At 37.4% G+C, this 27626-nt stretch overlaps 2 protein-coding genes across 7 annotated transcripts; one reads left to right on the top strand and one right to left on the bottom strand.

Moving 5' to 3' along the window:
- Positions 1 to 359: 359 nt before the first annotated feature.
- On the bottom strand, positions 360 to 14399 carry cpt1aa (carnitine palmitoyltransferase 1Aa (liver)). 6 transcript variants are annotated; one of them, XM_026267941.1, is made up of 19 exons: positions 14122 to 14398; positions 13262 to 13423; positions 13023 to 13165; positions 11905 to 12073; positions 11716 to 11820; positions 11156 to 11293; positions 10555 to 10632; positions 10258 to 10365; positions 9332 to 9416; positions 6616 to 6811; positions 6213 to 6401; positions 5972 to 6077; positions 5493 to 5609; positions 5196 to 5360; positions 4961 to 5092; positions 2345 to 2497; positions 2014 to 2127; positions 1833 to 1925; positions 360 to 1123 (listed from the first exon to the last, which is right to left on the bottom strand). In XM_026267941.1, the coding sequence occupies exons 2-19, from the start codon at positions 13400 to 13402 to the stop codon at positions 1037 to 1039; spliced, it is 2319 nt and encodes a 772-aa protein (XP_026123726.1). In that variant the 5' UTR covers positions 13403 to 13423; positions 14122 to 14398; the 3' UTR covers positions 360 to 1036. The 6 variants fall into 6 exon arrangements, 5 of the variants coding, with proteins under 5 accessions (XP_026123726.1, XP_026123724.1, XP_026123725.1 ...); XM_026267939.1 differs by having other exon boundaries at positions 11905 to 12076; positions 14122 to 14395; XM_026267940.1 differs by lacking the exon at positions 14122 to 14398 and adding an exon at positions 13840 to 14050 and having other exon boundaries at positions 11905 to 12076.
- Positions 14400 to 14809: 410 nt separating this feature from the next.
- Positions 14810 to 25969, top strand: mfge8a (milk fat globule EGF and factor V/VIII domain containing a). The gene is made up of 10 exons (XM_026267950.1): positions 14810 to 15107; positions 16324 to 16449; positions 17536 to 17667; positions 20990 to 21103; positions 21468 to 21649; positions 22505 to 22660; positions 23319 to 23463; positions 23558 to 23760; positions 23973 to 24128; positions 24905 to 25969. The coding sequence occupies exons 1-10, from the start codon at positions 15029 to 15031 to the stop codon at positions 25046 to 25048; spliced, it is 1437 nt and encodes a 478-aa protein (XP_026123735.1). The 5' UTR covers positions 14810 to 15028; the 3' UTR covers positions 25049 to 25969.
- The last annotated feature ends 1657 nt before the right edge of the window (positions 25970 to 27626 follow it).

Here is a 27626-nt window from a genome sequence, read left to right as displayed (position 1 = left end):
GTATTCTCGTCGCTTCATACCATAACGGTAGAACCACTGATGGAAGATGGACTATTCTGATAACGTCTTTCATACTTTTCTGGACTTTGACAGTGTAACTTGACAGTTTATGAGACAATCACAAGCCTCCCGGTTTTCATCCAAAATAACAAAAATTGTGTTCTGAAGAAGAACAAAGCTTTTACGGGTCTAAAACAACATGGGGGTAACATATTAATGACAACATTTTCATTTTAGGGTGGATTAAGCCTTTAATTTCTATAAAGATTATCTCTTTGGGTTTGAGACTTTAGCCTTTGCAACTGTACAAATCTTCTTCATGCACCAAGAGCTTGTAACACTCCAAAGAGAAAAGAAACTTGAAATCGCATCATATGACCCATTTAATGTGATTAATCCTCTGATAAGTGTTAACACATCCCACAGAAAAATGTGTTGACCTTTCAATGCTGAATCAACATGATATCAAACCATCAGGTTGGAGAGAAAAAAGTAGAATCCATAATACATGAGCGCACACTTGGGAAATTCAGAAACTTTCCATCTGCATAATCTCATCTTTTCCTTCATTACTTAATACTGAATTAAAACCATAAATATCAGAATGCAAACTGAAAGCACAAATGGAGAGCTGTGTATTGCTTGATTTGTAAGCTCAGCACTTCAACCAAGTAATTATAATGCTCCTTGACATCTTGTCAAGAGAATGTCATCTATTGAAGTATCTATGAAACTCAGTCTCAGTAAAATATACTGAAAGTGAAAGCAGACTTGGTAACGAAACCCAGTTTTACTTTAGATTTTGATTTTTCACCTGAACTGAACCATTCAGTTAAGACATATGTTAAGGCACCAGCACATACAGGGACAGAATGAGATTTTCACACTTCCTACCTACTTCTCTCCTTCATAGGCTTCATCTCACAGAAACATGCAAAAAAAGAAAAAAAAGAAAACACACATTCAAGCTTCTTTTAACACTGCTCATATATAGTTAAGGTGAGTCATTAAAAGCATTATCCTTTCACCGATCAAATCACTTTAGGTTCTTTTTGTCCAGCTGAAACAGATTCAGCATATCAAGCATTGCTTGCCTGATATTGTTTCCAAAGCGATGAGAGTCCTGAAAAAAGAAAAGATAAGAAGGAAAGAAATCAGCATTCAAGAACAACACTAGCCATGTATTGTTTCAAAGGAATGGAATATCACATAAAACATTTGAGATTAAATCACAGTTTCCATCTCATGTGTTCAAGTAATCAAATCATTTAACTGGAAACTGGCGCAAAGTATCAATAATAAAAAATGAAGTTGTTCCACCCGAAGAAGTGCTATGGCTCTTTTTTCTCAGTAATAATTACATGGGCCTCAAAGTGTGCAGATGAAACGGTACAAATGCGGTCATTCTATCTTGCGTTAAGAGGCAGTTGCCTGATATTTGTGTAGTTCTGGGAGGTAATTATAGAAAATTATTTTGATTACATATTTTGGCTCAGGCATTTCAGAATGATTTAATACTGAAATGTGCAATGTGATGTGTCCACTGTTTAGACCAGTTATCCAATCACATGATCTGAATCAAAGTCACATATTTGTTTCTTCTGTTGGAATTATTTTGTAAATGTGTTTCCATCAGAATTTATGTCTTATTATCAGATAAATTACTGAGCACATTTGAGCGTATTTTATGTGAATCTTAATATTTTGACATTTTCAGGCGAAACCCTAAAAATCACATTCCAGTGGAAGAAGCATATCTACTGTCACTGATAATGAAAAAGGATCAACATTTTCTGTATTTTGACAGAATCTCTGCTTGTGTATTCTCTCACCGTCTCTGGACTGGAATACTTGGAAGAGATGTGGAAATTTATGAGTTTTTCACCGACAATCACATAGGCCACACCATAACCATCATCTGCAACCTACCACAGTTAGAAAAAAAAGTTACATTTGATCCTTTCACCAAAGCATTTTAATATGAGCAGATTCTGAAATCTGTGGAAGACTCACCGGTCCAAAGCCTCCTCCAGTGGTTACATACTCTGGGTGATTCACCAGATCAAACAGCTCCCCCTGCTGCAAAGGAGTCTGACTAGTGGAGAGTCTCCAAGGCTCTGACAGCACCTGAGGAAAATTTTGCATCCCAAGGAATTTTGTTTAAGAAAATAATCTACATTACTCCTAAGCAAGGCACATGCACTCATGTCTTCAAAGGCAGACATGTCCCTCATCACAGTAATAATTACAACCAGGACACAGTTAATTCTCATTGGGTATGGTTTTTCAGAATATACTCCTTTATATTTTAAATGTTCAGAGCCGCTTAAATGCTAAAACCCACCTCCTGGAGGAATGGGGAGTCCTGTCCAAGGTACTTAGACACTATGTAGAGGCAAAAGAGATGGCGGTCAGTGCCCTGACCAGTCATTGCCATTCTATACATCTGCTGGTGTTTCTCAGCGGCCTGGGTTAGTAAGCCAAGTTTCTCTTCTCTCTACAAAACAAAAACAGAAGACTCTGATTCTGAATAACGACAGCAGAAAAACAGTGACCGGTAAACTGAATTTGTCAAATTATAAAAAGCAGTAGCTACAGACAGTGTTGGGGAAAGTTACTTTTAAAAGAAATGCATTCAAATATTGTTTACTCCATAAAATATTGTATTACTCCATAAAATATTGTGTTAGTCCATAAAAAAAAACTTTAATTGAGTTAATTTGTTAGAAAGTAATACATTAAGTTACTTTTGCGTTACTATTTGTCACCTGAGCTGAGCTTGCTTGCTTGTTTTTTTAAGAAAAAAACCAAAATTTTCTGGTAACTGTAAAGGCCCCTTCACATAAAATTTAATTAAATAGGACTCAGGCTAAAGGAAGTGCCTCTGCACCTCACTCCTAATTTCTCTCAACATGGGGACAGGAGAGGTGTCACTGAATAAATGGAAAAACTAAGTAATTTGTAACTTGTGCTACTAATTTGAAATAGACTTTACTACTTACTTATGTTACTTTACTAGTAACATCAAAAAAGTAATTTGATCACGCAAGTCATGTTTGTCATTACCCCCATCACTGGCTACAGCAATAAAGTTAAGGCAAATTACATATACAGCTGTTGTGTTATTTGTGTTGGTATCGTAACAAACTCTAATACTCGGGACCGGACAAGACTGGTCTCAGATTTCTGATGAATTTATTAAGTCCGAGACCAAGACCATATTTTCAGGAGCATTCAGACACAGGCTATGCTTAACATAATGCTTAACAGACCATATATAGTCAAATAGCTAGAAAAGTGAGATAATAGTGTTAAACCTTTTAAACATTTCCTAATGATTAACAGATCATCATTTCACATGCTTACAAATGTCAATCAATGTTCTATTTATATTATCACAAACCTCTTGAAAATCTACAAATTATTCTACCAGATGTTATACAATGATTAAACTTTTTTTTTTTTTATGTACAACACATTTGCTGCTATTAAGGTGTGATATGGGTAAGGTTAGGGACAGGTTTGGTGATTTGGGTAGGTTTAAGGGATCAGAAGTGAACAGGAGTCAACAAGTATTTTCTTGAAAAACTGATTTGTTTTCTCCTGTTGATGTATATGTGGCGAGTGGGGCGGGGCCGAGAGGCGTGGGAACGAGGAGTGAGGCCAGGTGAGCTACACCTGTGCCCCACCGCCAGTATCGAGTCCCACGTAGGAGATGGAAGGATATAAAACTGGAGTGACGACCGTGAACGACGAGAGAGGACCAGGCCTGGGACATTATTTTATGTTTGGTTTTTATTTTTGATTATTAAAATGATTTTTGATTGTGCGTCGGTTCCCGCCTCCTTCTTCCCGATGATTAGGAAGTTAATATTGTTACAGTGGTGCCGAAGCCCGGGAGAAGGAGGGACGCGCTGCTGAAGATCCCTCGCCGCTGTGGTGAATCCGCGGTGCCCTCGAGCAGGCGAGGTATGTGCCGCCAGGGACGCTCGAGGCGGTGGGCTGGAGCGAGTTGCCGGGGACGGGCGAGCTCGCTGCCGGCCGCCCATGATATGGAGGGGCGGCTGCCGTCCGTGAGGGAGCGGAGGAGTCGGCGCCGTTCGCCAGGGGGCCGGAGCCTGCTGCCTCCGCGATTGAGTCCGGAGGGGCAGGGAACGGGGGACTCCTGCCGCTGCCCAAAATCGGAGGAGCCGTCGCCGTCCATCGGGCGGCGGAGGAGTGTCGTGCCGTCCGCCGAGGGCCGTCCAGTGCCACCGCCAGGCACCGTGGAGGAGATCACCCAGCTGGTTGAGGGCCGAGCAGCAGTGCGTCTGGGAACCGGAATTTTTTATTTCTTTTTCCTCTCACCCCTCTCTCGTCCTTGTCGCTCCTCCTTCCATCTCCTTTTCTCTCGCCTCGTCTGTCCTACCCCCAGGTTCCTGCAGGTCCCCGTGAGCGGTCCCCCCCGGAGGGAAGGGGGGGGGGCATGGGGGGGGGTAGAGCGCAGTCTCGAGGGTACCCCCCCGGCCTGCGAGGGGCGATGGGGGTATGTGGCGAGTGGGGCGGGGCCGAGAGGCGTGGGAACGAGGAGTGAGGCCAGGTGTAGTGATTGAAGATGAGCTGCACCTGCGCCCCACCGCCAGTATCGAGTCCCACGTAGGAGATGGAAGGATATAAAACTGGAGCGACGACCGTGAAGGACGAGAGAGGACCAGGCCTGGGACATTATTTTATGTTTGGTTTTTATTTGTGTGCGTCAGTCGCCGTGAGGGGCTGACGCGCCGTTTTGTATTTATTTTTGATTATTAAAATGATTTTTGATTGTGCGCCGGTTCCCGCCTCCTTCTTCCCGATGATTACGAAGTTAATATTGTTACAGTATACAATAGTATAATAATAGAAGTCCAGTCCAGTCTTGTCTAGTCTTGAGAACTACAGCACTGGTTCATATTGAATTGCATAGATTGTTTTGTTATGGTACCGTTTTGTTACTGATCATGGCACGGACAAAAGCACAGGATTCCACTGTGCAGGAGCGCACAGTTTCTGTACGTCCTTCTCTGAATAAACGGGTCATGGATGCCTCATAAGTCAAGCAGAACTTTCCTTTGTCCTGTACAGTGAAAAAAAACATTGACATCATTTCACCTTTTCAAGTGAACAATAACCAGGCTTATTCTGCTACATTTCAGATGTACAGTGATAAGAAAGTTCACCCTATAATGAGCCAGCTGCAGTGCAAGCTGGATGAAGGCATCAGGACTGATCTTGCACTTCTTGATCAGGCCTTTTCCAAAGTCACTGAAGGGGATGATGTGCGAGTCCACATCATTAGCCAAAGCCACAGCCACAGACAGAGAGTTGGCAATCATAGTCTGGCACTGGAATAGATAAAAAACACAACAGAGAGAACGTCAAACAAACCTATGTCTTGGTCCTTTCATATTTACTCAAGTGAGATGAGAAAGATGGAGCTATTAACAGCATTTTACTACCAAGTGTATCACACTGACCTCATGTGGAATATTCCACTGTAGTCTTTGAGGTCCAGGAAGATTAGGGTGAGGTTCTCCTCTACAGTGGCCATCTGCTGTGTAGCCCAGCTTAACAGGGTCCATCGAGAGCACTTGCTTTATGAAAAATGCCATCACAATTTACATAAGCAGCAGATTAACATTTTATGAATGATATAGGTGAATTAAAAGTGAAATCCAATGTATGTACACAACAGAAGTTTGGGATTGGGTATGTTTTTTTTTTTGGGGGGGGGGGGTTTATGCTCAGCTGCTTTTATCCAGTCAACAATATTTGTTGATTTTTAATATTAGTATGATTTAAAATAACAGTTTTCTATTTTATTATGCATTTTAATATAACAGTTATTTTAATGTAATCTATATAATCAATTGCTTCCTAAATGTATATAATAAAGATCTATAAACATCTCACTGACCCTAAACTTCTGAATAGCAGTGTATGTGTGCGTGTGTACCTCCCAGAGGTGGCCGACAATAGGAGCATCAGCCCAGCTATGTTCTGTATTAAGGCCCATGGTTCCATTCTTGAAGACAATTAAGTTTATGGACTTATCAAACCACCTAAGGGAAATTGACCATTAAAAATGTACATGTTGTATAAAAGCTACTCTGAGGTCCAGCACTGGTAACAAGAAACTTCAAAGGGGCATGGAAGGAGGTGGTCTCTCTTAACCCATGCTATGGTGTCTTCCTTACCTGTCATAACACTTCCCATGGAGCAGTGATTTAGCGTAACGGTCCAGGGACTCCACAGGATTTGCTGGATCATAGCGCTGCTCTGTGTCATCCAGTGTAACAAAGAAAGCAGCTTTCTCCACAGTATCCAGAGACTTCTTGTTCTTGCCGTGTCTGAGGTAGGCATCACGGGCACACGCCCAAGGCACTCTGCGAAAAACAGATACAGACAAGCTTTAACTCTCTCAAAAATAGTTTTGACTGTCCAGTAAAAATGTATTACAAATAATAGTTAAGGAGAAAGAAAAAATAACCTAATTTCAGACTTACATCCCACGTATACTTTACAGTGGTTGCAAGAGATCAGACAAATGAATGACAGGAAACCGGTAGCTACTCCTGCAGTTGGGTGTGTTGTGAATACCTGTCCCCTGCAGTGAGAGCGGCGAGGGTTTCCTCTCCAGGCTGCGGCTCTGAGGTGTCAGCCAGAATCCTCTCCATCTGCTGCTCTAGCTCCCGCGGCAACAGTAACCGTCCATCATAAAACATCCATACTTTAAAGTAACGGCCTCGGTGATACACCACAATATGCCTGCTGTCAGACATGTGCTGAACTGTGTCTTTAGTCGAATGGAGGACAGAAAGAAAGAAAGAAAGATCTCAAGTCACATTCAAGCAACTATATAGAATTCTACATTTTTACATTAGGGTATTAGAGAGTTAAACATTCATATCATTCTAATGAAATGAAATTACAAGGAATGTATATGCACGCGCACACAAACACACAATACCTTTCAAACATTCAGGTTCATTAAATGCATTTAACTGAAAATTAATCTGAATATGACAGTAAAGACATTCTTAATTATACAAAATATTCATTTTTCAAATAAATGCTGTTCTTTTCACATATAGGGTTATAACTGGTAATAATAATAATAATGTTTCTTGAATAAAAATCAGCATATTTAAAAGATTTCTGAAGAATCATGTATTTTGAAATACATTAGTGAACATTTGAAGTGGGTAAAAACCTTTTATCAAAGTTGTCCTAAATATAAAACCAAAATGAGTTCTTGTCTTAGGACAACTTTGATAAACTTTCTTGATTCATTTCAAATGTTGACTACCATATATATAACACAGAACACAATATTACTGTTTTACTATATTTTTACTCAAATATATGCTGTCTGGGTGAGCATTAGAGACTTCTTTCAAAAACATTAATCTTTCTGACCCCAAATGTCTGAACAGTGCATAAAACATTTATTCAAGAAAAACAATAAAATAAATGGGAATAAATGGTTGCAAATGATCATGGGAGGAACTATGGTGAAAGTTAAAGCTGAAGTGTGTAATTGCTGCATCATTAGATACAACATTTGAAAATGAGTTTCCAGAACACGTCTTACACTGTCAGCTAAACAGCTCCTACTGTTTACACTTTTATCACCCTGGGAAATCACCTACAAATCACTTATACTGTATAACTACAAGGGGTGTAACGGTTCAAATTACTCATGGTTAGGTTTGTATCATGGTTTTAGTTTCGGTACGGCTCGGTATGTGCCATGCTTATAAAAAAAAAAAAGAAACTATTAAATTAAAATTATAAATTAAATATTTATCCTTATTAAAGTTACAAAAGCTGTTCAATTAAGAGAAGTGAGTGATTTCCTTGTTTTGCACTCGCATTGAACAAAGAGATTTGGGATTGTCCAATTTTTTTTGTTCATCGCTGTTGTTGTTTTATTTCTTACTTTTAAGACCCATAATGGTTTAGCTCCTGTGTAACTAACTAGTCTTCTACCATGCTACAATCCATCACACTCCCTAAGGTAATAAAAAAATCTGGACTCTTGGTAGTTCCTAGGATAGCTAAGTCCACTAAAGGAGGTAGAGCCTTTTCACATTTGACTCCCAAACTCTGGAACAGCTTTCATAATAACGTTTGAGATTCAGACACACTCTCCCTGTTTAAATGTAGATTAAAGACACATCTCTTTAGCCAAGCATCCACATAAAGCATCTCATAATCTTTTACTTCAGTTACATCTGATCAAATGCACATTTTGATTCTTTTGCTTGGTTGGAACAGCAGCTATGCTAATTGTGTCTCTATTTGCTTCCCTGTTTCTGCCACTAGGAATTACACAAGCTTCAGTCTGGATCCAACCCTTACAAACCCCTGAGATGACCGAACACCTGAGAAAAGATGATGCAAACCGCTCAGACAACATACAAAACTACCAAACTTTGCTATAAGTTTAATCGCAACATATAATCATTGCAGTTAATAGTGTCTGACTGTTTACATGACATTAACTAACTGCATGAATTTTGCCGAACATTTCTGTCATATGGACATCAACTTGACAGTCACCACTTATAAGGTACTACTAAATATAACAGAAAATTTATAATAGAAAGCGAAATACTCTGTAAAGCTGCTTTGCAACAATCTGTATTGTGAAAAGCGCAATACTAATAAACTTGAATTGAATTGAATTGAATCGCGGTGCAAGTGCGTGCCAAATTGTGGGTGGAGGACAATACGGTTAGATTTTTTTTTACCGAACCATTACACCCCAATAACTACTGAAACTGTCTCTCTCTGCTCAGTAAACTTGAACAGGATAAAGTAATTTAAAATAAAAAATTACACACATCACCTCTAAGAATGGTCTTCTATCCAAAGCCACAGTGCAGGAACGGGTTGGTGTATTAAATCTAGACTTACAACGCAGTACAATAAATGCAGTGCAGCTAACATAAACGAACATGAAATAAACATGTGAATTTTGTAAATCTCATGCATGAAGTTGAATGCAGATCTGTGACGAGAAAAAAATCAGTTATCGAATTTCTCAGAGAGCGTTTTGTGACATACAATTTCCTTAAAATAAAGGGGGCTTTGTTTTCATCAACTAAAAATGTAGTATGGAATATTACACTTATAACCTAATATATTGCGCAACAACAAAATAACTAATCCATGCCTTTGGAGTTTTCCATCAGCAATCATAAGATAGTTATCATTCCCAGTTGCAGATTGAACTGTGGGAAAGTGGGATTGGAAATACTAGAACCCAAAGACAGATTCTGTGCGCAAAGACTATGTCAATGTTCAGTACCTGTTTCTATGCCTGGGATGCGACTGGTGTTGAACATGCGCTCATATTGGGACGAGCACATAGGGATGGTGTTTTGAAGCATAAGCTGCGAAGCAGAGAGGAAGAGGTCAAATAAAAGATGGAAGGAGCAATTGGTGATAAACATGCGGATGAGAAAAGGGTCACAAATCGCTACTTAACACTCTGTAAAGAGAATTATGCAAGCATTATGATATAAGAAGATTGACTGGGGTTCTAGTCAAAAAATAATAATATGTAAAATAAAAGAAAGAAAATGGAATAAATGGAGTGGAATTTTAAGCAGCACAGCCCCATCACCAACTGCTCATTATAAAGTCATCACATTATTGTGCATAAGAACAAACTGTCAAATGGAACTGCCAATGAACATACAGTAAACAATAAAATGTCTATTATACACTGCTAATCAAAATTAACTGATGACACATGACCAGTGGAGTAGGCAGAAGTTGGTCTATGGTGCACAAACTGGCTATTCTTACCCGTTTCCTGGCCTGGGATGCGGCATGTATTAAACAGCCGCTCCCACTGAACAGAACAGAGTGGAACGCTGTTCATTAGTGCAAAAAGCTGCACCATTTTGACCATATGATCAGTAGGCATGAAAAATAGAAACATTGACAGAATAAACTAAAGATTTCAGTCTCCTTAGTAACAGACCTAAGGTTAGTTGGGGCTAATCATTTATTTGTGATAGAGGACAGAGGTTATTACAATGTTGGGCAATTAAAGTCTAATGCTGTAACATTCTTTTTTTTTTTTTTTTACTTCTTTGTTATGAGACAAACTGCTAAATAGACTAATTTATCGGTCTGTTTACTTACAAAAACTATCTGATTAAAACAAATTATTAAACTATTTATTTTATAGTAAAGATGTGGCAGAAATATGGTAGCTTTTCTTACCGGCTTGATTTGAGCCTGGTCCAGCTTCCTCCTGTAAAGCATGATTGCATGAATGACGTTGCCGGCTCTTGCTGCTTGCAGATGTGTAGGAAAGGCATAAAGAAAGTCCTGTTCAAAGGAAAAAGGTTTCAGAATCCAAGAACACATGTATAATCTAATTGAGACTAAACAAAAATATGATCTAGTCAAACTCTGCAGCTAAAATGATCTAGCAGACTATAAAACTGCATATCTAGGTAAGATGCTGCACCTTATGGTTGCACATGCATATGAAGTTGGCAATTACTGTTTCTTTACCATTACATAATAGTTGCTGTTAACCATGATTGGCCCACGACCTCTTAAGTAGATATATTCTTCCCACCAGTCACTGACCTGAAACACACAGTGACGCAAACTCATAGGTAAAAAGGATAAAACAGTCACTTGAGTCACTCCTCTTAAACAGTAAATTTCCAGGATCCCATAATGTACAGTGGAAAACTGCTGTTTACAGTGTCGTCACATGTTGCATGTACTTACTATAGTAATAACAGAAAATTATGCATAATTACATGCAACTAACCCAAGACCAAACCCTATCCCTAACCCTAACCCTATTATTTTTGGGGGAAGCCACAATAATTTTTTTCAAGATTCTTTAAAGATAGAAAGTTCAAAAGAACAGCATTTATCTGAATAATATAGATTTGTAACAATGAAAATGTATTATATTAATGTATTATAATAATATACATTTATTTTATTATATTTTTTATTTTTTGTAAATATTTGTAAAAGTAGTCTCCATCCCTTTGATGCATAAAGGAGAAAATATAACAACATAATGCAAAACGCATACTCCTGCTGCAGTTCCTCATTGAAAGGTCATTGATTTGTTGAGAAATGTTTAACTTACATAATTGGTGGCCCACCAAGACTTCAGCTTGAGGTACCACTGGAGTTTTGGTCCAAGGTTCTTCTCAAAATCAAGTGCAAGACTCTGCATTCTTCTGTGTTCCTCGTCACTCAGCAGTGGTTGAACTGACTCAAGAAACTATAGGTCCAACATTTCAGAAAAAAAAACAGCTTAAATTCAACCCATAAAGCAAAGTCTCACGGCCAGCGCTGTCAAAAAGTAAGTATTAACTTAAATCCAAGCATATTCTTAATGAATGCCAGCAACTGATGCTTTAAAAGTTGAAATCAAAACCAAGCTAGTTTTGTCTTTCTAGTATTGTTCTGAACAGCGTGCATGTTTTAGTAAGTTAACTCACTTCATTCACGCTGTGCATCCTACCTCCAAAATCAGTAGATAATCACCTGAGCAAGTTAACTCTGTAAACAAGTGACCAAAATTCACATTGAAAAACTAAATGGAGTGCAGCTATTCCTGGCTTACCGATCTGACATTTCTATAACTGAATAAAACATCTCAAATGAGTTTTGATCTGGTTGTTGTAAAGATGAAAAGCTTACTCTTCTCACGGTGTCCTTCACAGATGGCACAGGTAAATTAGGGAGAGAGTTCTGGAAGCTGTATAACATTGGTGTTTGCATGCCAGAAAAAATCTTGACTAGCATCTACAATGTCAGAGGACAACAAACAACCAAGAATGGATTAGTGAACATAAACTGTTCCAGAAAACAGTTATCACAAATACAGACCAGCCATAGTCGAATTTGCCAGGTCATTTTGCCATGGGGAGCAAACATCCAGCCGTGCCAAGACAGCAGACCCTTCAGGACAGTCCTCATGCTGAATATGATGGCAATCCACAGACCCGTGCCCACCATGACACCCCCAACTAACATCTGCTTTTGTGTAGACATGTACCTACTGCAAAAACAGAAGCATTAAGGCTGGAATACACTACACGAATAGGATAATCACACAGTAAATAACTGAGAATCACACACTACTAGACTTGCAACTCAACCAAACATGACTTCTAAAATTGCCTCAAAATACTGTCTAAAAACGTGTTTGATATACCCCAACTGGATATGAAAATAGTAGTATATCTGAATTCGATTGAAGCTTGTTTCTGAGAGTGAATTCAAATAAAAAGGTAGCCATGACATTTTCGCAAATGCAATTTTACATCTCGCAATTCAGAGTTTTTTCATGTTTCTTTTGCATTTAAGAAAGTCAGAATTGTAAGAAATAAACTCAGAATACCAATCTTCTCAGAATTTCACGTTTAGATCTCGCAATTCTCACATTATAACTCACAACTGTGAGTTTATATCGCAATTGTGACTTTATAACACACAATTTTGAGTTTATATCTCGCAATTCTGACTTTATTTCTTACAACTGACACAATCTTACAATTGTGACTTTATAACTCATGACTGTACGTTTATATCTCGCAATTCTGACATTATAACTTACAATGATGTAAGCTCACAATTCTGAGGAAAAGTATTTTTTTATATTATTATTAATATTGTTATTATATTATTATAAGTGGCAGAAACAAGCGTCCATAGAATTCATAGTACTGAGAAGGTGAAAGTTACCAGGATGACTGCTGACATACTGAACTGAGTATATAATGCCTTTTTTTTTTTTTTTGTGAAATCTTTTCGACTACCCAGAATCTGTAGATTTGCTCCAACGAATCCAAACTGCTGCAAAAATCTGTACAAACGTAGTATAGTATATTCAGAGGAGTCTTGAGAAAAAACCTCTGATACAAACTGATGTAATTTAAAACATCATTCCAAATGCACTTTATTGCATTATGAAATACCATATAGCATAAATAAACCAGACACACCTGACTGGGACATGTCTGCCAAGTTTGAAGAGCAGGCCTAAAGAAGGGTCCACTTTTAAATAATGAGCTCTTCCCAAGTACCCCGCCAACACCAGCATGAACCCTGGTGCACTCCCTGGGTAAACACCATTCAAAATCCCATTCTGTGGGCACAATGAGAAATGTAATTAACTCTACAATTAATCTTGAAAAGGTGGATAACACTCCCACAGTAAATGTAAGAAACAAAATCCTAGTACCTTAAAGCGAATGAATTTATTCTTCCAGGAGTGAACTCCAGAGAGGTAGACCTGCCGAAGAGCCTCATGACTGAGCTGGAGGTCAATGCCATCAGGGCCAACGGTGAACTGAAAGGCCACAGCCTGATGAGCTTCTGCCATCCTGGATCACCGCTAATAACTCTGTGAAAAAACAACATTCTTTAATACAAGACACAAGAGGTGACTAGCTCAAAGTACAAATGACTGTAGCGTGCTGTCATCTTGCGGTTAACAAAAATTGTTATATATGCTCTAACCTGCTTTTTAGCTGTTGGTAAATGACCACCCAATGACTAACCAACCCTTGATTACTTGCTTGCCTTTATATTTGACAAGCAAGCACAATACTCAGTTTCTGAGCTATAATAAAGTCATTAATATTTCTAAACCGAAAATTGCTGAAGAGTTCACACTGATTGACCCATTAAAGTTCATTTTCAAAATCACACCGGCATATTACACAATATTTCGATCTTACAGAGCTTTTAAAAACAAATAACTATTTATCTAGAAAGTTGCAGATGTAACGTTAATTGCACATAGCGATGCATACAGACCTGATGATAATGCAGCCGCCGTTTCCTCTAACGTTATATAACGTTATCTATCAAACACAACTAAAACACGTGATTTAATACAGGCGAAGATACAATAATCGTAACGTCAAAGGACTCGAAAACAGTTTTGAATCTGGGTCTACTGAATACAAACATCTGAAGACCTAGATTTGTTATCAACATTTGATTGTTTACTTAGTGAGCTATGGGTGACGTGAACCCGGTGGACTGTTATTTACGTTCGTGATGACGAATTTATAAACTGCCACATGCCAGACTTACCGTCTTTTAATTATTTATTCTCCTGGTCAGACCTGTGAACTTTATCAAATTAATTGTACAATCGGTCACGCAATCGATTAAATGGCACGATGATTCCAGGTCAGGATAGCAACGTTTATCTTGCTAGATTTCCCCCCGTCTGTTTCTTTTAACAACAGAGCGCTAGACAATATAGCCCGTCCACTCTGCAGTAAGTATATGGCTAAACCGCTGTAGTAACTAAAATGGTATACATTTTTTTACATTGCGTGTAAATTGGTTTATTTAATTTTAAAATTTGTATCAGATACCTTGGATTTTTATTATTAGAGATTAGGGTTTGACCTTCATCATCTAAGATCTGTTGAGAAATACCGAAGTAACGTTAACCAATTGGAGCCCACAGAAGTATCACGTGCTTCACTGCATGCCCGACACTGGAGTGAAGGCTGAGTGGACTTGCTATATAAATTTCTTTACGAAGAGAGACAAGGACCACAAAAACAAAGCTATTTTACAACACCCCCATAGGGTGTTTACTTTTGACTTTCAATAAGGGATAATAAGATTACTGAACTGGCTGATATTCGAAGTTTTTTAATGTAATTGAAATTGATTACACCAAAAAAATAACAAACAAACAAAAAAACTCGCAGTGTCGAGCAGATATACTTTTCAGTTCAACGCAACATAGGGAAAACACGTCTACACTCAATACTGTTATTTTAATAATTTTATAATACAACGCAGGCTGTCATTTGTACAGAGTCGTTGATACACCTCATAAACTACAACAGATCTTGAAACAGCCGTGCACGTGAACAGTGCGCGCGCCCTGTGCTGCTCAAGTCCACGTTTGAGGATGACGTCAGGAGTCCCAGCGGTAAGAAAACGCAAGGACTTCACAAACAGACAGTAGGGTACCAATATGAAGACCTGGGGGCTCACTCGGTCCTGGAGAACTGTTTTTGTCAGTTTGGTCATTTGCAGCATTTTTTCTGTGAATGGTGAGTAACATCTTAGATTCTAAGAGTTTTTTACCGGTGACCCTTCTAAAAAAGTATTGAGTGTCACTGCTTCATGAAAATAGTTCGAACTCTTGACTTGTTTATTTTGACAAAAGTATGTACATCTTTTTATGTGTTATATATATATATATATATATATATATATATATATATATATATATATATATATATATATATATATATATATATATATATATACATTGTCTAGACCATCTTTTACAAAAGGCTTTTGTATTGTTAAATTTATATACTGGTAGTACTTTTTTTTAACACTTATGTAGTATGATTTCTCTTTATTTGTCTTGTTTATTGTGTCTTATTTATTCTATCCAAATAATTATATTATCATGTTGGAATGCAGATGGATTTAATATAGGGTGGATCTCAAAAAGTGTTAACCGTCCGAATGAGATGTCCAGTCCATTGTGAGGACAGAACAAATAAAATCCACTGCAGGGAGGTAGAAAGAGATTTGCACTGGATCGTAGTATAATTCACAGTTACAAAAGTCTGGAAAGTAAATCTGTTGTATAGGAAATTGCCTTTCATTTATTGCTCAAGCATAGTCAAAGAACCCCATCTTAACCTCTACAGTCTAATCTTAATGAGCTCAGAGGGTAAACATGGCACAAATCTCCCGGCTTTTCAGGAAGCACGTTGTGTAACGTTTCACTCATCTTAGAAACGTGTGCCTAAGAGCATTTTATGTCCATACATTTCTGTCATGTTGGTCAGCCAGAATGAAGCGCAATGAATGCTGATGCTTCCCAAACAAAGCATGAGCAGCATTTAATTATATGGATGGTTTGTGTTATTATTTGCCATTCATCTGATTGCTTTGGATATTTATTTTTTTTGCTGCACTCATACACATACTGATAACACAATATAAGCTCTTTTTCATGTTCTCTTATCTGGAAATATAATAGAACCTTTCCTACCCTTGAAAAGTATACATCTGCTTTTGAAAGTTAACCATGTGCATTGGCTATGCTGCTCACATCTCTTATCTTTTGTACTCTCCTGATCCTGTTGAGAAGTGTGAAAAGCGTTTTTTTCCCCCTTTTTACTCCTTTGTATCTCTCAAAGCTTAATATGCAGGACCACTCCATCTGTTGCCGAATTATAAAATAAGATCTAATTCCAGTCTAATCTTTGTAATTCCATTCATTCCTGCTTATGTGTGTCTCTATAGGAGATTACTGCAAGGTGAACCTGTGTCATAATGGAGGGACGTGTGTGACTGGCATTGGAGAAGATCCCTTCATCTGCATCTGTGCCGAAGGATTTGCTGGAGATACGTGCAATGCCACTGAGAAGGGTCAGAAATGTTGTTTGTCTGAATTTTCCTGGTTTAATGCTCATTTGAATTTCAGATTAGGTTTATATGGATCACCCTGTTGTTCCCCGTGGAAAGCCTTACTGCTCAGAGGTTGCACTTTCATAGCTTACTTAATGAGGTTCTCAGTTGTTTCATTTGATTATCAACTTTGTCTCCAGCATAGACATTGGGAAAATGCTTTAAATTTGGGATTTGTGTTCTGATTTTCGATTGTAGATTTTGGTGTTTTGGCAACACAGTTTTAAACCTTGTTAAGATTTTTTTTTTCTGAAACAAGTAGACACATCATATGGCTCCTTTCTTTAGATTAAAAATATGAGATGTGGGAATCTCATTGCTGTCTTGGAAGAACAATTCAAATCCTCAAATAGGCTTCCAGAATCAAATCACTGAGGGTGCTTCTGAAAATAGTGAGGGTGTTCTAGCCTTAATGTGCATATATTATGATAGCACTATGTCACTCAGTGCAACTAAATCCTGTATTTATATGTGGATGTCACTCCTTGAATCTTGCAGTGTGTATGTGGCCATTAGTCCTTTCGGCAGCATGAAAAACAAAACTTTAATTCAAATTCTAAATGGATTATATATAATCTAGAAAGTGTGCAAACTGTGCTCCCTTTATAATCACTAAAACGCTGACACTCCTCTTAGTGCACTGTGATCTCACAAAGAGTTCCATTGTAATTTATGAAACTCTCTCCACGTTAACACTTTGTTATAATGAGATGATTCGTGAGAGTGCATAACACAGCAGTGAACAAAAATTTTTTTTTTTGTCATTTTGAGCAGGATTCTACTTAATATAAACAGATATTTCTGTGATTAAATATATTACTCAGCACTGCAAAAAAATAAAAATAATAAAATACCCGTAAATGGAAACCTTTTAAGCAAAGTTTTGCCAATATGAGGGTGATCTTTCTTTTGTTTGATTCTGCTTAGCACTTTCTAGCACCTACTGTATGGAAGTGATCTTGATCTGGAGGTCTTTTCTTTTTCTATCCTATGTTTTTGTCAATTTTTGATACTTGCATCAAAACGTTTAACTGTTTTTCATTGTAGGTCCTTGTAATCCAAACCCATGTAAAAACGATGGCACATGTGAGGTGATCTCTAACGCCAGAAGAGGAGATGTCTTTAACGAGTATGTGTGCAAATGCCAACCTGGGTTTGAAGGTGCACACTGCCATATCAGTAAGTTTTGTACCACTTATTTCAGATTTACAAGACATCTGTTGCGCTAATTAAAACAATGTGACGATCACTCCATTGGACCAGCCAAAGGGTTTAGAGGGATAATAGTATAAAAAAGAAAACTTCAGTTTGAACAAAATTGAACAAGTTCTTTGTCCCATTTTATTAAAACCAACAACTTACAAAATGATTGAGACTCATTTGTGCCCAATTATGAAATACGTGGAGTCCCTATGATGCATTTGATGGTTAATTCATGTTAAAACCTTTCTCCTTTATGACAAATCTTCTTGTGACTGCAGGCCCACAGAGGAGAGACCAGATTTTAGTTATTGTGTGCTGTTTAATTTTTTCCACATTGTTTCATTGATCTCATGCTTACAAATATACTGGATATGCAGTGGCACTGATGTAAACACCAGACACACCCAGGATGTTGAGCAGTCAGCGGTGGTTAAAGAGAGCTGTAACCATAGTGAGTTTTAAATAGCCTTTGTTAAAAATTTCCAGTCCACACAAGTTCCTTTCCATGTATGATTTAACTCTCTTCTGCCTGAGGTCCTCGACAGTGGACACATCTGTTAAAGCCATTTTAACCGTTCAGATTATTTCAAAGGATCCATACTCGAAGAGATTCTGACATGCGTTAAAACCGGCCATGGCAACATCATGTGGAAATGTTCAAAAATAGCAGAGGCATCAACAGTAAATGTGTGAAGTAGTGATACTTCATAATATTTCTGTTGTTAATATTTGAATGGAAGTACAATACAATTAAATGTAGTTAGCACAGAGTTAAATGATGCTTAACCCACTATAAGTTTATAAATAAGGTATTTGCATAACGACTTGTTACTTGTGTTGTCATTGTAGTTTACAGTATTGCCATAGAAATGTATAATTCATAGTCCGAGAATGAAGACAGCTCTGAGTAGAATGTCCGGGGTGTCATCTAGTAATTATGGTAATTGCGATATGGCATTGTGGTTTTTATTTATGACAAATTCAAAACGGCTGATGAAAGTGGTGATTCAACACACACCCCTGAACTTTTCTAATTCTAAATTGCAGACAGTGGGCCAATGCATAAAACATAATTTTGTCAAACTAAAAAGGACATTGGGAAATATGTATTATTCTTGATTTGAATTAAAAACAAACATTAAAAAAAAAAAATTACTTTGGTATTTAATAATTCATGCATCAAAGGGATGGAAGATAGTGATTTTACAAATATTAGAATAGCACTGGCACTGAAAGGCCCTCAAATGCAGCCAGGAACATTCCAGACAGACAGCCTCAGTACAATTAGTCAAGACTTAATCAAGCCAAAGAGGTTTTATGCTTAAGAAGAACAGGACAGACCAGCTTTTGGAGATTAAGGAGGTCCTAAAACATTTCCATCTAATGTCCTGGCCAAACTTAAACGTTAAAGGTTGAAAAGCTATTGACACAAACTAAATCTCATTTGTTATTGAACAGGTTTGTTTGAATTAATTTTTTTTTATTAAATCCCTGTTCTTGAGACTCTTAGTATTTGAGTCAGAATATGCAAAAATGTCATAACTCACAATAAAAAAGTTGAGTTCTCAGGACACCTTCTTCAGCAGCACATCTGACCTAGATTGATTCAATCTATGTGTATGCAGACATTGAGCCGAATAATGTTTTTCATGTTTTTCAATCCGCTTAACAGTTTAGGAGCAAAACTGGGCATGAGTATTGTGTTTTCTTTTCTACTACGGTTGAACAAAAAAATAAGAAACACAGTGTTATGTTTCTGCATGTATCAGCTAGGCTGTTACTTTTGTAATAATTTTCCAAAACCAAACAAGGTAAAAAGCAGCCCACTGAATAAAATATACCAAGTTCAAATGTTTTTATTTATTTATTTTTTTTATAAAGAAGCATCCTGATTACCAATGCTACATTTGTTGACATTATACACATGTCCTTATAGTTGCTCTGCCTCTACTGCCACAACTCCCAAAATTAACTTTTTCGCAGTGACGCAGTTAGTGACAATTCTTTTCGGCCAATCCCTGAGCAGCAGAGTTTCACTTTATGTTTTGGTAACGCTACAGTTCACTTGGAACCTCAACCGAGGTGGTACTAAAAAAAGTACCCGGTACTGTACCCATTGGAAAACTTCCCAAAAGTGAACTGTACCGAGCTGTACCGTGCTGTACCATGCAGTGGTAAAGCGCCATTTGTTTCTTCAGTAGAACACAAAATTAGATATTTAACTCAAATCATTGCAGTCTGTTAGTCGTATAATGCAAGTGGATGGTTATCACGACTTAAACATACAATAAAACAAAAACAAAAAAACACAAACAAAACCAAATTAAACCCTGCGGCTCGTGGTGATGCATTGATGTCTAAAGACACAAAACGATCGGTCTGCGCAAGAAACTGAAAAATATTTATATTGTTACTTTAACTTTAATGCACTAAAATGGCTGAAATGTCTGAACTGTACTGCGCATCCTCGATACAGCCGGCATCTTCTTCTTCTTGCTTTACAGCGGATCGCAGACTTATAAGTGCATTACCATCATCAATCTATCAAATGGACCACTGACACTCTATCTACTATCTCAGTTGAGAGTGACAGTGGTTCATTTGAGAGATAGGTGGCGGTATAAGTCTGCGATTCGCCATAAAACATAAACAATATAAATACTCTTTAGTCTCTTGCACAGACAGATTGTTTTGTGTCTTTACACGTCAATTTATCATCACGAGCTGCAGGGTTTAATTTGGTTTTATTTATGTTTTGTTGTTGTTGTTGTTGTTGTTGTTTGTTTTAGCCATGATTCCAATCCACCTGCATAATATGACTGACAGACTGCAACGGTTTGAGTTAAATATCTCAGTTTGTGTTCGACTGAAGAAACAAAGTCACCTACATCTTGGATGCCCTGGGGGCAAGCAGATAAACATCTAATTTTCATTTTTGGGTGAACTATCCCTTTAAGAAAATTGTAAAAACAAACATCCTGTAAAGTGTTTAGTTTCAGTAGACGTGCTGTAGTCGCAGTTTGCAACAGTTTACTGGCAATGCAGACCACCCCATCCCACCTTGTGCTCCACACAGAACTCTCTGTCCCCTTTGAGGAAAATTAGAGATCCTGCAGCCACCTGTGTGAGCATACAGACTGAGCATTGTGCCACCCCACACCTCAGTTGCCACACTTATAATTATACATACTTCAGCTGCAGTTACATGACAGTTCCCTTCCTCTGCAGAGAAGCATCCCATTACAACATTTCCAAATTACTGTATACTTACTGTATTATTTTTGGTGTTCTTACACAGATGTGAATGACTGTGCAAACCAGCCTTGTAAGAATGGAGGCCTGTGTCGTGATCTGGATGGGGACTACACCTGCCACTGCCCTTCTCCATATGTTGGGAAGCAATGCCAACTACGTGAGTTTTTATATACAGCCAATGATTTCCTGGCGGCAGTGTTTAATTTAAGTTTTGAATGCCATAAGGTTGACCCTCAGTTCTGAGTGTTTTGATCCAAATCCAGAGTCAGAGGTACGGCTGCTTAACCCTCTCAAGGCAGGCGTTGCAGATTTGCAACAGTAAAGTAACTAAAAACCTTATTACTCCAGATACATATTTAAACTAAAGGTTACTAAAGTTACTAAGTTACTAAAACTTAATTTGAGCCTGAGAGGGTTAATGACTATAATAAACCAAGTAGCAGTAAGCCGGACAACTACAAGACAATATAATGTAGACTAAATGCCCTATTAATTGGTGCTCACACTATATTATGGCGCAGGTTGTACATCTCTGTTGGGGATGGAGGAAGGTGGAATCATAGAGTCCCAGATCTCGGCTTCCTCTGTACACTCTGGCATTCTAGGGCTGCAGCACTGGGGACCGGAGCTCGCACGCCTCAACAATCAGGGCCTTGTCAATGCCTGGAGCTCTGCACCCCAAGACAAAAACCCCTGGATTGAGGTTTGCCAATAAGCCCATTTACCAAACTAATGTTTTTCTTGCATAAAATCTTAACTATAAGAGAATTGTGACAATTGGAACTTTTGATAATGGCAAAAGTGCACTGAACTGAAAGAGAAACTAATAGACTTGATGATGAAAATTTTATTTCAAAATTTACTTTTTTAATTTTATAAATATTTTATAAAGGATAATACAAAAAACATAAATATATAATGCTCTATAAAGGCTGCAGTGTTGCATCCATATTCACTAAATTTATATCAATTCAGGTGCCACATAATTTAAACGTAACATATATACAAGAGACTGTTGACTGCAAGTTTTTTTAAATGTTTAGAACATCCATGTTAATGATGTGGATGCTTTTTAAAGGCCATTGCTGGTGCACCATACCAGAAAAAATATTTAACAAAGATGTTTTTATTGTAATTTTATGATTTTATTCAAAGTAATCACTCCGTGTAATGCTATCCTGTATGCATCATGTGATTGCAAAGTAAATAAATGTTTTTAAGGCCCATTCCATCAAGAAAAATAACAGTAAAGATAACTATTTCAATGGCTTTAGGTCCAGAGCCATACCAAAGAATGATAATTCTCTGTTTATTCTAAGCGTGTGCTACAGTTATGTCATCTGATGCTTTAAATGCTAAGCTCTTTAACACTGGCTTGGATTGGCTATCAATGTTCTGAAAGTTATTCCTATCATTCCTCTGTGCCGTTATTGTTATATTCATTGTGTGAACTTTCCTATTCTCATAGAAAATTCATGCAAAAGAGATACAAAATAGGACAAAGTGATTCAGTTTCTTTTTGTTTTAACGCTTCCTGTCCTTGATTTTCTCATCTTAGGTTAACATGCAGAAGAAGATGCGCCTCACTGGAATCATAACACAAGGAGCCAGCCGCATGGGGACAGCTGAGTTTGTTAAGGCTTTCAAGGTTGCATCCAGCTTTGATGGCAAATCATACACAGTGTACAGAGCAGATGGCCAGAGAAGAGACAAAGTAAGAAACATTACAAATCTTGTATTCTTTTTTAATTTTGGGGGGGATATTTCAGTCAAAATTTTACATTCTGTCACCCTCATGACGTTTGAACCCGCAAGTCCTTTGGCACAAAAATTAAGATATTTTTGATGAAATCCAAGAGCTTTCTGACCTTGCATAGACAGCAATACAACTAACACTTTCAAGGCCCAGAAAGGTAGTAAGGACATCATTAAAATAGTCTATGTGACATGTGATTAAACCTTAATTTTATGAAGCTACATTAATACATTTTGGTGGTACTCTCATCAACATGCGTTGAAGACTGACATGGAAGGGAAGAAATTGTTGAATAAAGTCATTATTTTGTTTTCTTTGCACAAAAACATTAGTCTTGTAGCTTCAAAAAATTAAGGTTGAACGATTGATGTCAGATGGACTATTTTAATGATGTCCTTACTAACTTCCTGAGTCCTGAATGTGTCAGTTGCCTATGGAGGGACAGAAGATTCTCGGATTTCATCAAAATATCTAAATTTGTGTTCTGAAGATGAACAAAGATCTTACAGGTTTGGAACGACATGCGGGGGAGTAATTAATGACAAAATGTAAATTTTTGAGTGAACCATACCTTTAAAATCTTTCTCATTTATCCTTATGACTCTCTTTTTTTCAGGTTTTTGTGGGAAATACAGATAATGATGGAGCTAAAACAAACATGTTTGACCCACCCATTGTGGCCCAGTATATTCGCATCATTCCTGTGGTGTGCCGTAAAGCGTGTACTCTCCGGATGGAACTTGTTGGTTGTGAACTTAACGGTAATGTCAGTTGAATTAACTATAAATCATTATATTTATTTATTTATTTTTACCCATTAGCCATTCAGCACTCTCATTTTCCCTAACATGACAGTGCACTCCAGCACAATTGGTTGCACCGATCCGCTGGGCATGAAGTCCCGTCTCATCTCTGATGTGCAGCTTACAGCTTCTAGCAGCTTCTCCACATGGGGTATAGATGCCTTTACCTGGTATCCCTTCTATGCTCGACTGGACAAACAAGGCAAGACTAACGCTTGGGCGGCAGCAAACAACAACCGCTCAGAGTGGCTCCAGGTGAGGCTGAAAAGTGTCAAAAAATAGTCCTTGTAATCATAATAATTCAGTTATGCTATAAACCCATCATATAATGACATGCATAGATCTATCTAAAGACAATAACTCTTTAACTTCTGCAGTACTATTTTTTAGCTTTGATGTCAATTATGTTGGTAATTGTGGACTACATGTTTGTCTCTTATGTTTTATTGTGTTTTCTCATGTTACAGCTGGATTTGGAGAAACCTAAAAGAATCACAGGCATCATCACTCAGGGAGCAAAAGACTTTGGAGTTGTGCAGTTTGTTTCAGCCTTCAAGATTGCCTATAGTGATGACGGACAATCTTGGAGCATTGTGAAGGATCAAGTAACGAGAACAGATAAGGTAAAAGCAATGACAACATCTTTATTTTAAATATACACTACTGTTCAAAAGCTTGGGGTCAGTAAGTAAGATTGTAAGAAAGATTGTTTTCATGTTTTTGAGTATCTAGTGCTTGCCAAGGCTAATCAAACATAGAAACAGTAAAAACTGTAAAAAAATATTTGATGTAATTTTATTCCATTTTAAAATAACTTCTATATTTCATTATATTTGAAAATATGATTTATTCTCGGGATCGCAAAGCTGAATTTTTAGCAGTTTTCAGTGTCATGTGATGCTTAAAATTTTTTTTTTAATATGCTTATTATCATCAATTTGAAAACCGCCTTCAAAACTTCACAATTACATATATATATATATATATATATATATATATATACATATATATATGTAATTGTGAACATGTTACAAATATATATTTTTGTAACAGTGGGCAAGGATCAACTGAAAGTATCCTTGCTGAATAAAATTAATTTCTTTAAATAAAAAAAATTCCACTGGAAATGGCTTAATTCTTAGTGTTTGGTTTTGGGTGTAGGGTGCAATATTACATGGTTTTGTTTACTGGGTACAGTAAATCTCTCTGTAGGAACTTTGTATGAAGCTCTACACATTGGAATCTGGATGCTCGGAGGACATTAGAGAATTATCAAGCTACTAGCTCAGCTTTAGTTATTTGTATATAACAAAGGCCTCAAAGCACATAGGTCTAACATTCAGTTAGTCATTTCATCTGACTAATTGAAATGTTTTTTTGTTTTGTTTTTTTCCTGCAGATTTTCCAAGGCAACATAGACAACAACACTCACAAAAAGAATTTGTTTGAGCCTCCGTTCTTTGCTCGATTTGTGCGGTTTCTGCCCTGGGAGTGGCATGAGCGGATAACTGTACGCATGGAGCTGCTGGGCTGTGATGATTAGCAGACTCTGCCTCTCTCTGCACTGGTTTCACCTGAAGTGTTTCTGCTGCTTGTAGGTGATGTTTCAGTATGCATTAGCCTCATCTGTAATGCTTTGTATTTTATTTGATCAATGTCACTATTTTGATGTAGTTTGAAAAGCTCAGTTGATCTCACCCAAAAGGATACTGTGAAGAATGCTGGTAACAGTTGTGAGTAGCCATTGACTTTCATAGTATTTGTTTCCATACTATGGAAGTCAATGGCTACCATCCACAGTTAGGTTACCAGCATTCGTCTAAATATCTTCTTTTGTGTTCAACGGCTGAAAGACACTAATATCAGAGTGTCAGAGAATATTACAAAATCTGAAGAACGGTTAACCTGTAAGGAAAAATTAGACTGATTCTAGTTTGTTACTAAATCTGAAAGTGTCATAACCACTGACCATTCTTGTATTTCAAATTGCATCTCCTAATCGACAACAAAATACACAAAATCTTTTTCTGTTATTCCTTGATTCAAACTGTATGCCTTCTAGCACATGTACAGCACTGATCTGTAATGGAAAAAGGTCAACTTTTCTTTTCTTTTTGGGGGTAAGATCACAAGAGCTGTCTACAGTATTTTATTTTTTAGAAATAATCTTGATATATGGGTCTGTCAGAAACTGTGCTGTAAATTAGAAATGAATTGAAAACTATTATCCTTCAGGATATTTCTCAGTTCTCGCTATAAAGGTTTCAAATAAGAACGGTAGAGCTGCTCAAATCAATTGACCTGTTTGCACTGCAGTTGCTCTACACTTTATTATATTTTATAACTCAATTGTATTTGTGTCAACCAAATTTGAATGGAATTGTACAATTGTGCAAATATTGAGTATTGTTATCTTTTGTAAAACACATTGTCTTTAACAACATTAATAAACATGTTAAATATTTGTGCTTTTCCTGACACGAGGCATAAACTGAAGAAGACATTCACTATGTACTTTGTCAGAAAATAAAATGTGTGCGAGACTACACGATTAGTCTTCTAATCTCATAAAACCCTGAAAGAACTGGCTTCAGTAAATGTTATGATGGAACGAGAGGCTCTTAGATCTGTAGCTTCACATTTTCTTCTTTAGGTCAAAAGCATTGGATATGCTGCCACATGAATACCATGTCACGGGGCTAGTAATAGATTTGTCTTTAAATATTACATAATATTATTTCAGAAGATATTTTAAGAAACAGTAGTCTAATTATGAAAAGATTTGAGATGCATTTAATATTTAGTCGATGCACGGGAAATAAATCATTTGTAAATTTGAATGTGTAGTGCTGTTTTTCAAAGATAAATGCTTTATTCTGCCATTTGTAGACGTCACAAATCTACCAGAGAAGATGTCATGCTTCAGATCCACCAGAAGATGGCAGAAGGCTTTAAGCTTCATGCTCTATAACAAGGTTCTCTAGGCGACATGGGAGAAACAGGTCAGGGCATCACAAACAGCCTCAAAGGGGTCCATTCAGTCACAGGGAAGGTTATTCCTTCCACTCCACCCGATTAGGCAAACATTATCATTTATTTAAAAATACATTTCTAGACTGGGTTCGGTTGGGTTAAAGCCATTTTCCTTCCATTACATACTACCTGTGCATCGTGAATACTCTCTAAGTACTCTTTGCCCTTCATTTCTGTTCTGTATGACCAGACCAATGAACAAATCAGTTCTTTATTAAACATGATGTATGGAATGTTTTAATGGCACGTTATTGCATTTGCTGTAATACAGGTATTCAAACACAAAGTTCATCTGAAGACATTCATGGATAAATTGAAATTCTCCTACTATAAAACAGATTATCACAACGACAGTATAATTTCGTATTTTCCCATGTTTTCACTGTTGACTTTGGCCACTCATCCATCACAATTAAAGAAATGATAGGTTTTCTATGCCACACAGTATCCAACCCCTTTGCTATTCATGAGAAAAAAAAATGCTTTTCAAGAAATATTTGTGCATCTCCTGCAGTTCACGCTGCATTCGTCATTTCAGCTGTATCAGATGAACCTAAAGCTATGCTGTATAAAAGAGAGCTCCCGCTGCGTTTGGGAAAGAGGCACAGCCTCTTGTACTAAGCAAGCAGTCTCATCACAGGCAAAATGTAAAATATTCACAAGGCACTTGTCATTAATGGTTCTATCTGAACTATTGTTATAAAATAAAAGCTGTTAGCTGTTCCAGGGTCATTCTTGTCCCCATGTAGTACTATGCCCTGCACAGTCTTGGGTGACAGATAACATCTAACAAACAAGTACATTTTCATTGTTGGGTTTACATTCATAATCTGCCTGGGTTTGGCCAGCTCTGTCTGATGTTGTTTAAAGGAATAGTTCACTTGAAATTGAAAATTTCCTCACTTCCAGGCCATCTGAGATGTACCGTTAATGAGTTTGTTTCCTCTTTGGAAACAGATTTGTGTGAAACCAATGGGTCCTCTGCAGTGAATGGGTGCTGTCAGAATGAGAGTCCAAACAGCTGAAAAAACCTTCCAAAGGTTAATATTGAAAACAATATTCCAAAGGTAATCCACACGACTCCAGTA

This window comes from Carassius auratus, chromosome 7 (genome assembly GCF_003368295.1).
Source record: "Carassius auratus strain Wakin chromosome 7, ASM336829v1, whole genome shotgun sequence".
NCBI lineage: Eukaryota > Metazoa > Chordata > Actinopteri > Cypriniformes > Cyprinidae > Carassius > Carassius auratus.
The sequence above is the reverse complement of the archived record's forward strand: the minus strand, read 5'-3'. Positions and strand labels throughout refer to the sequence as shown.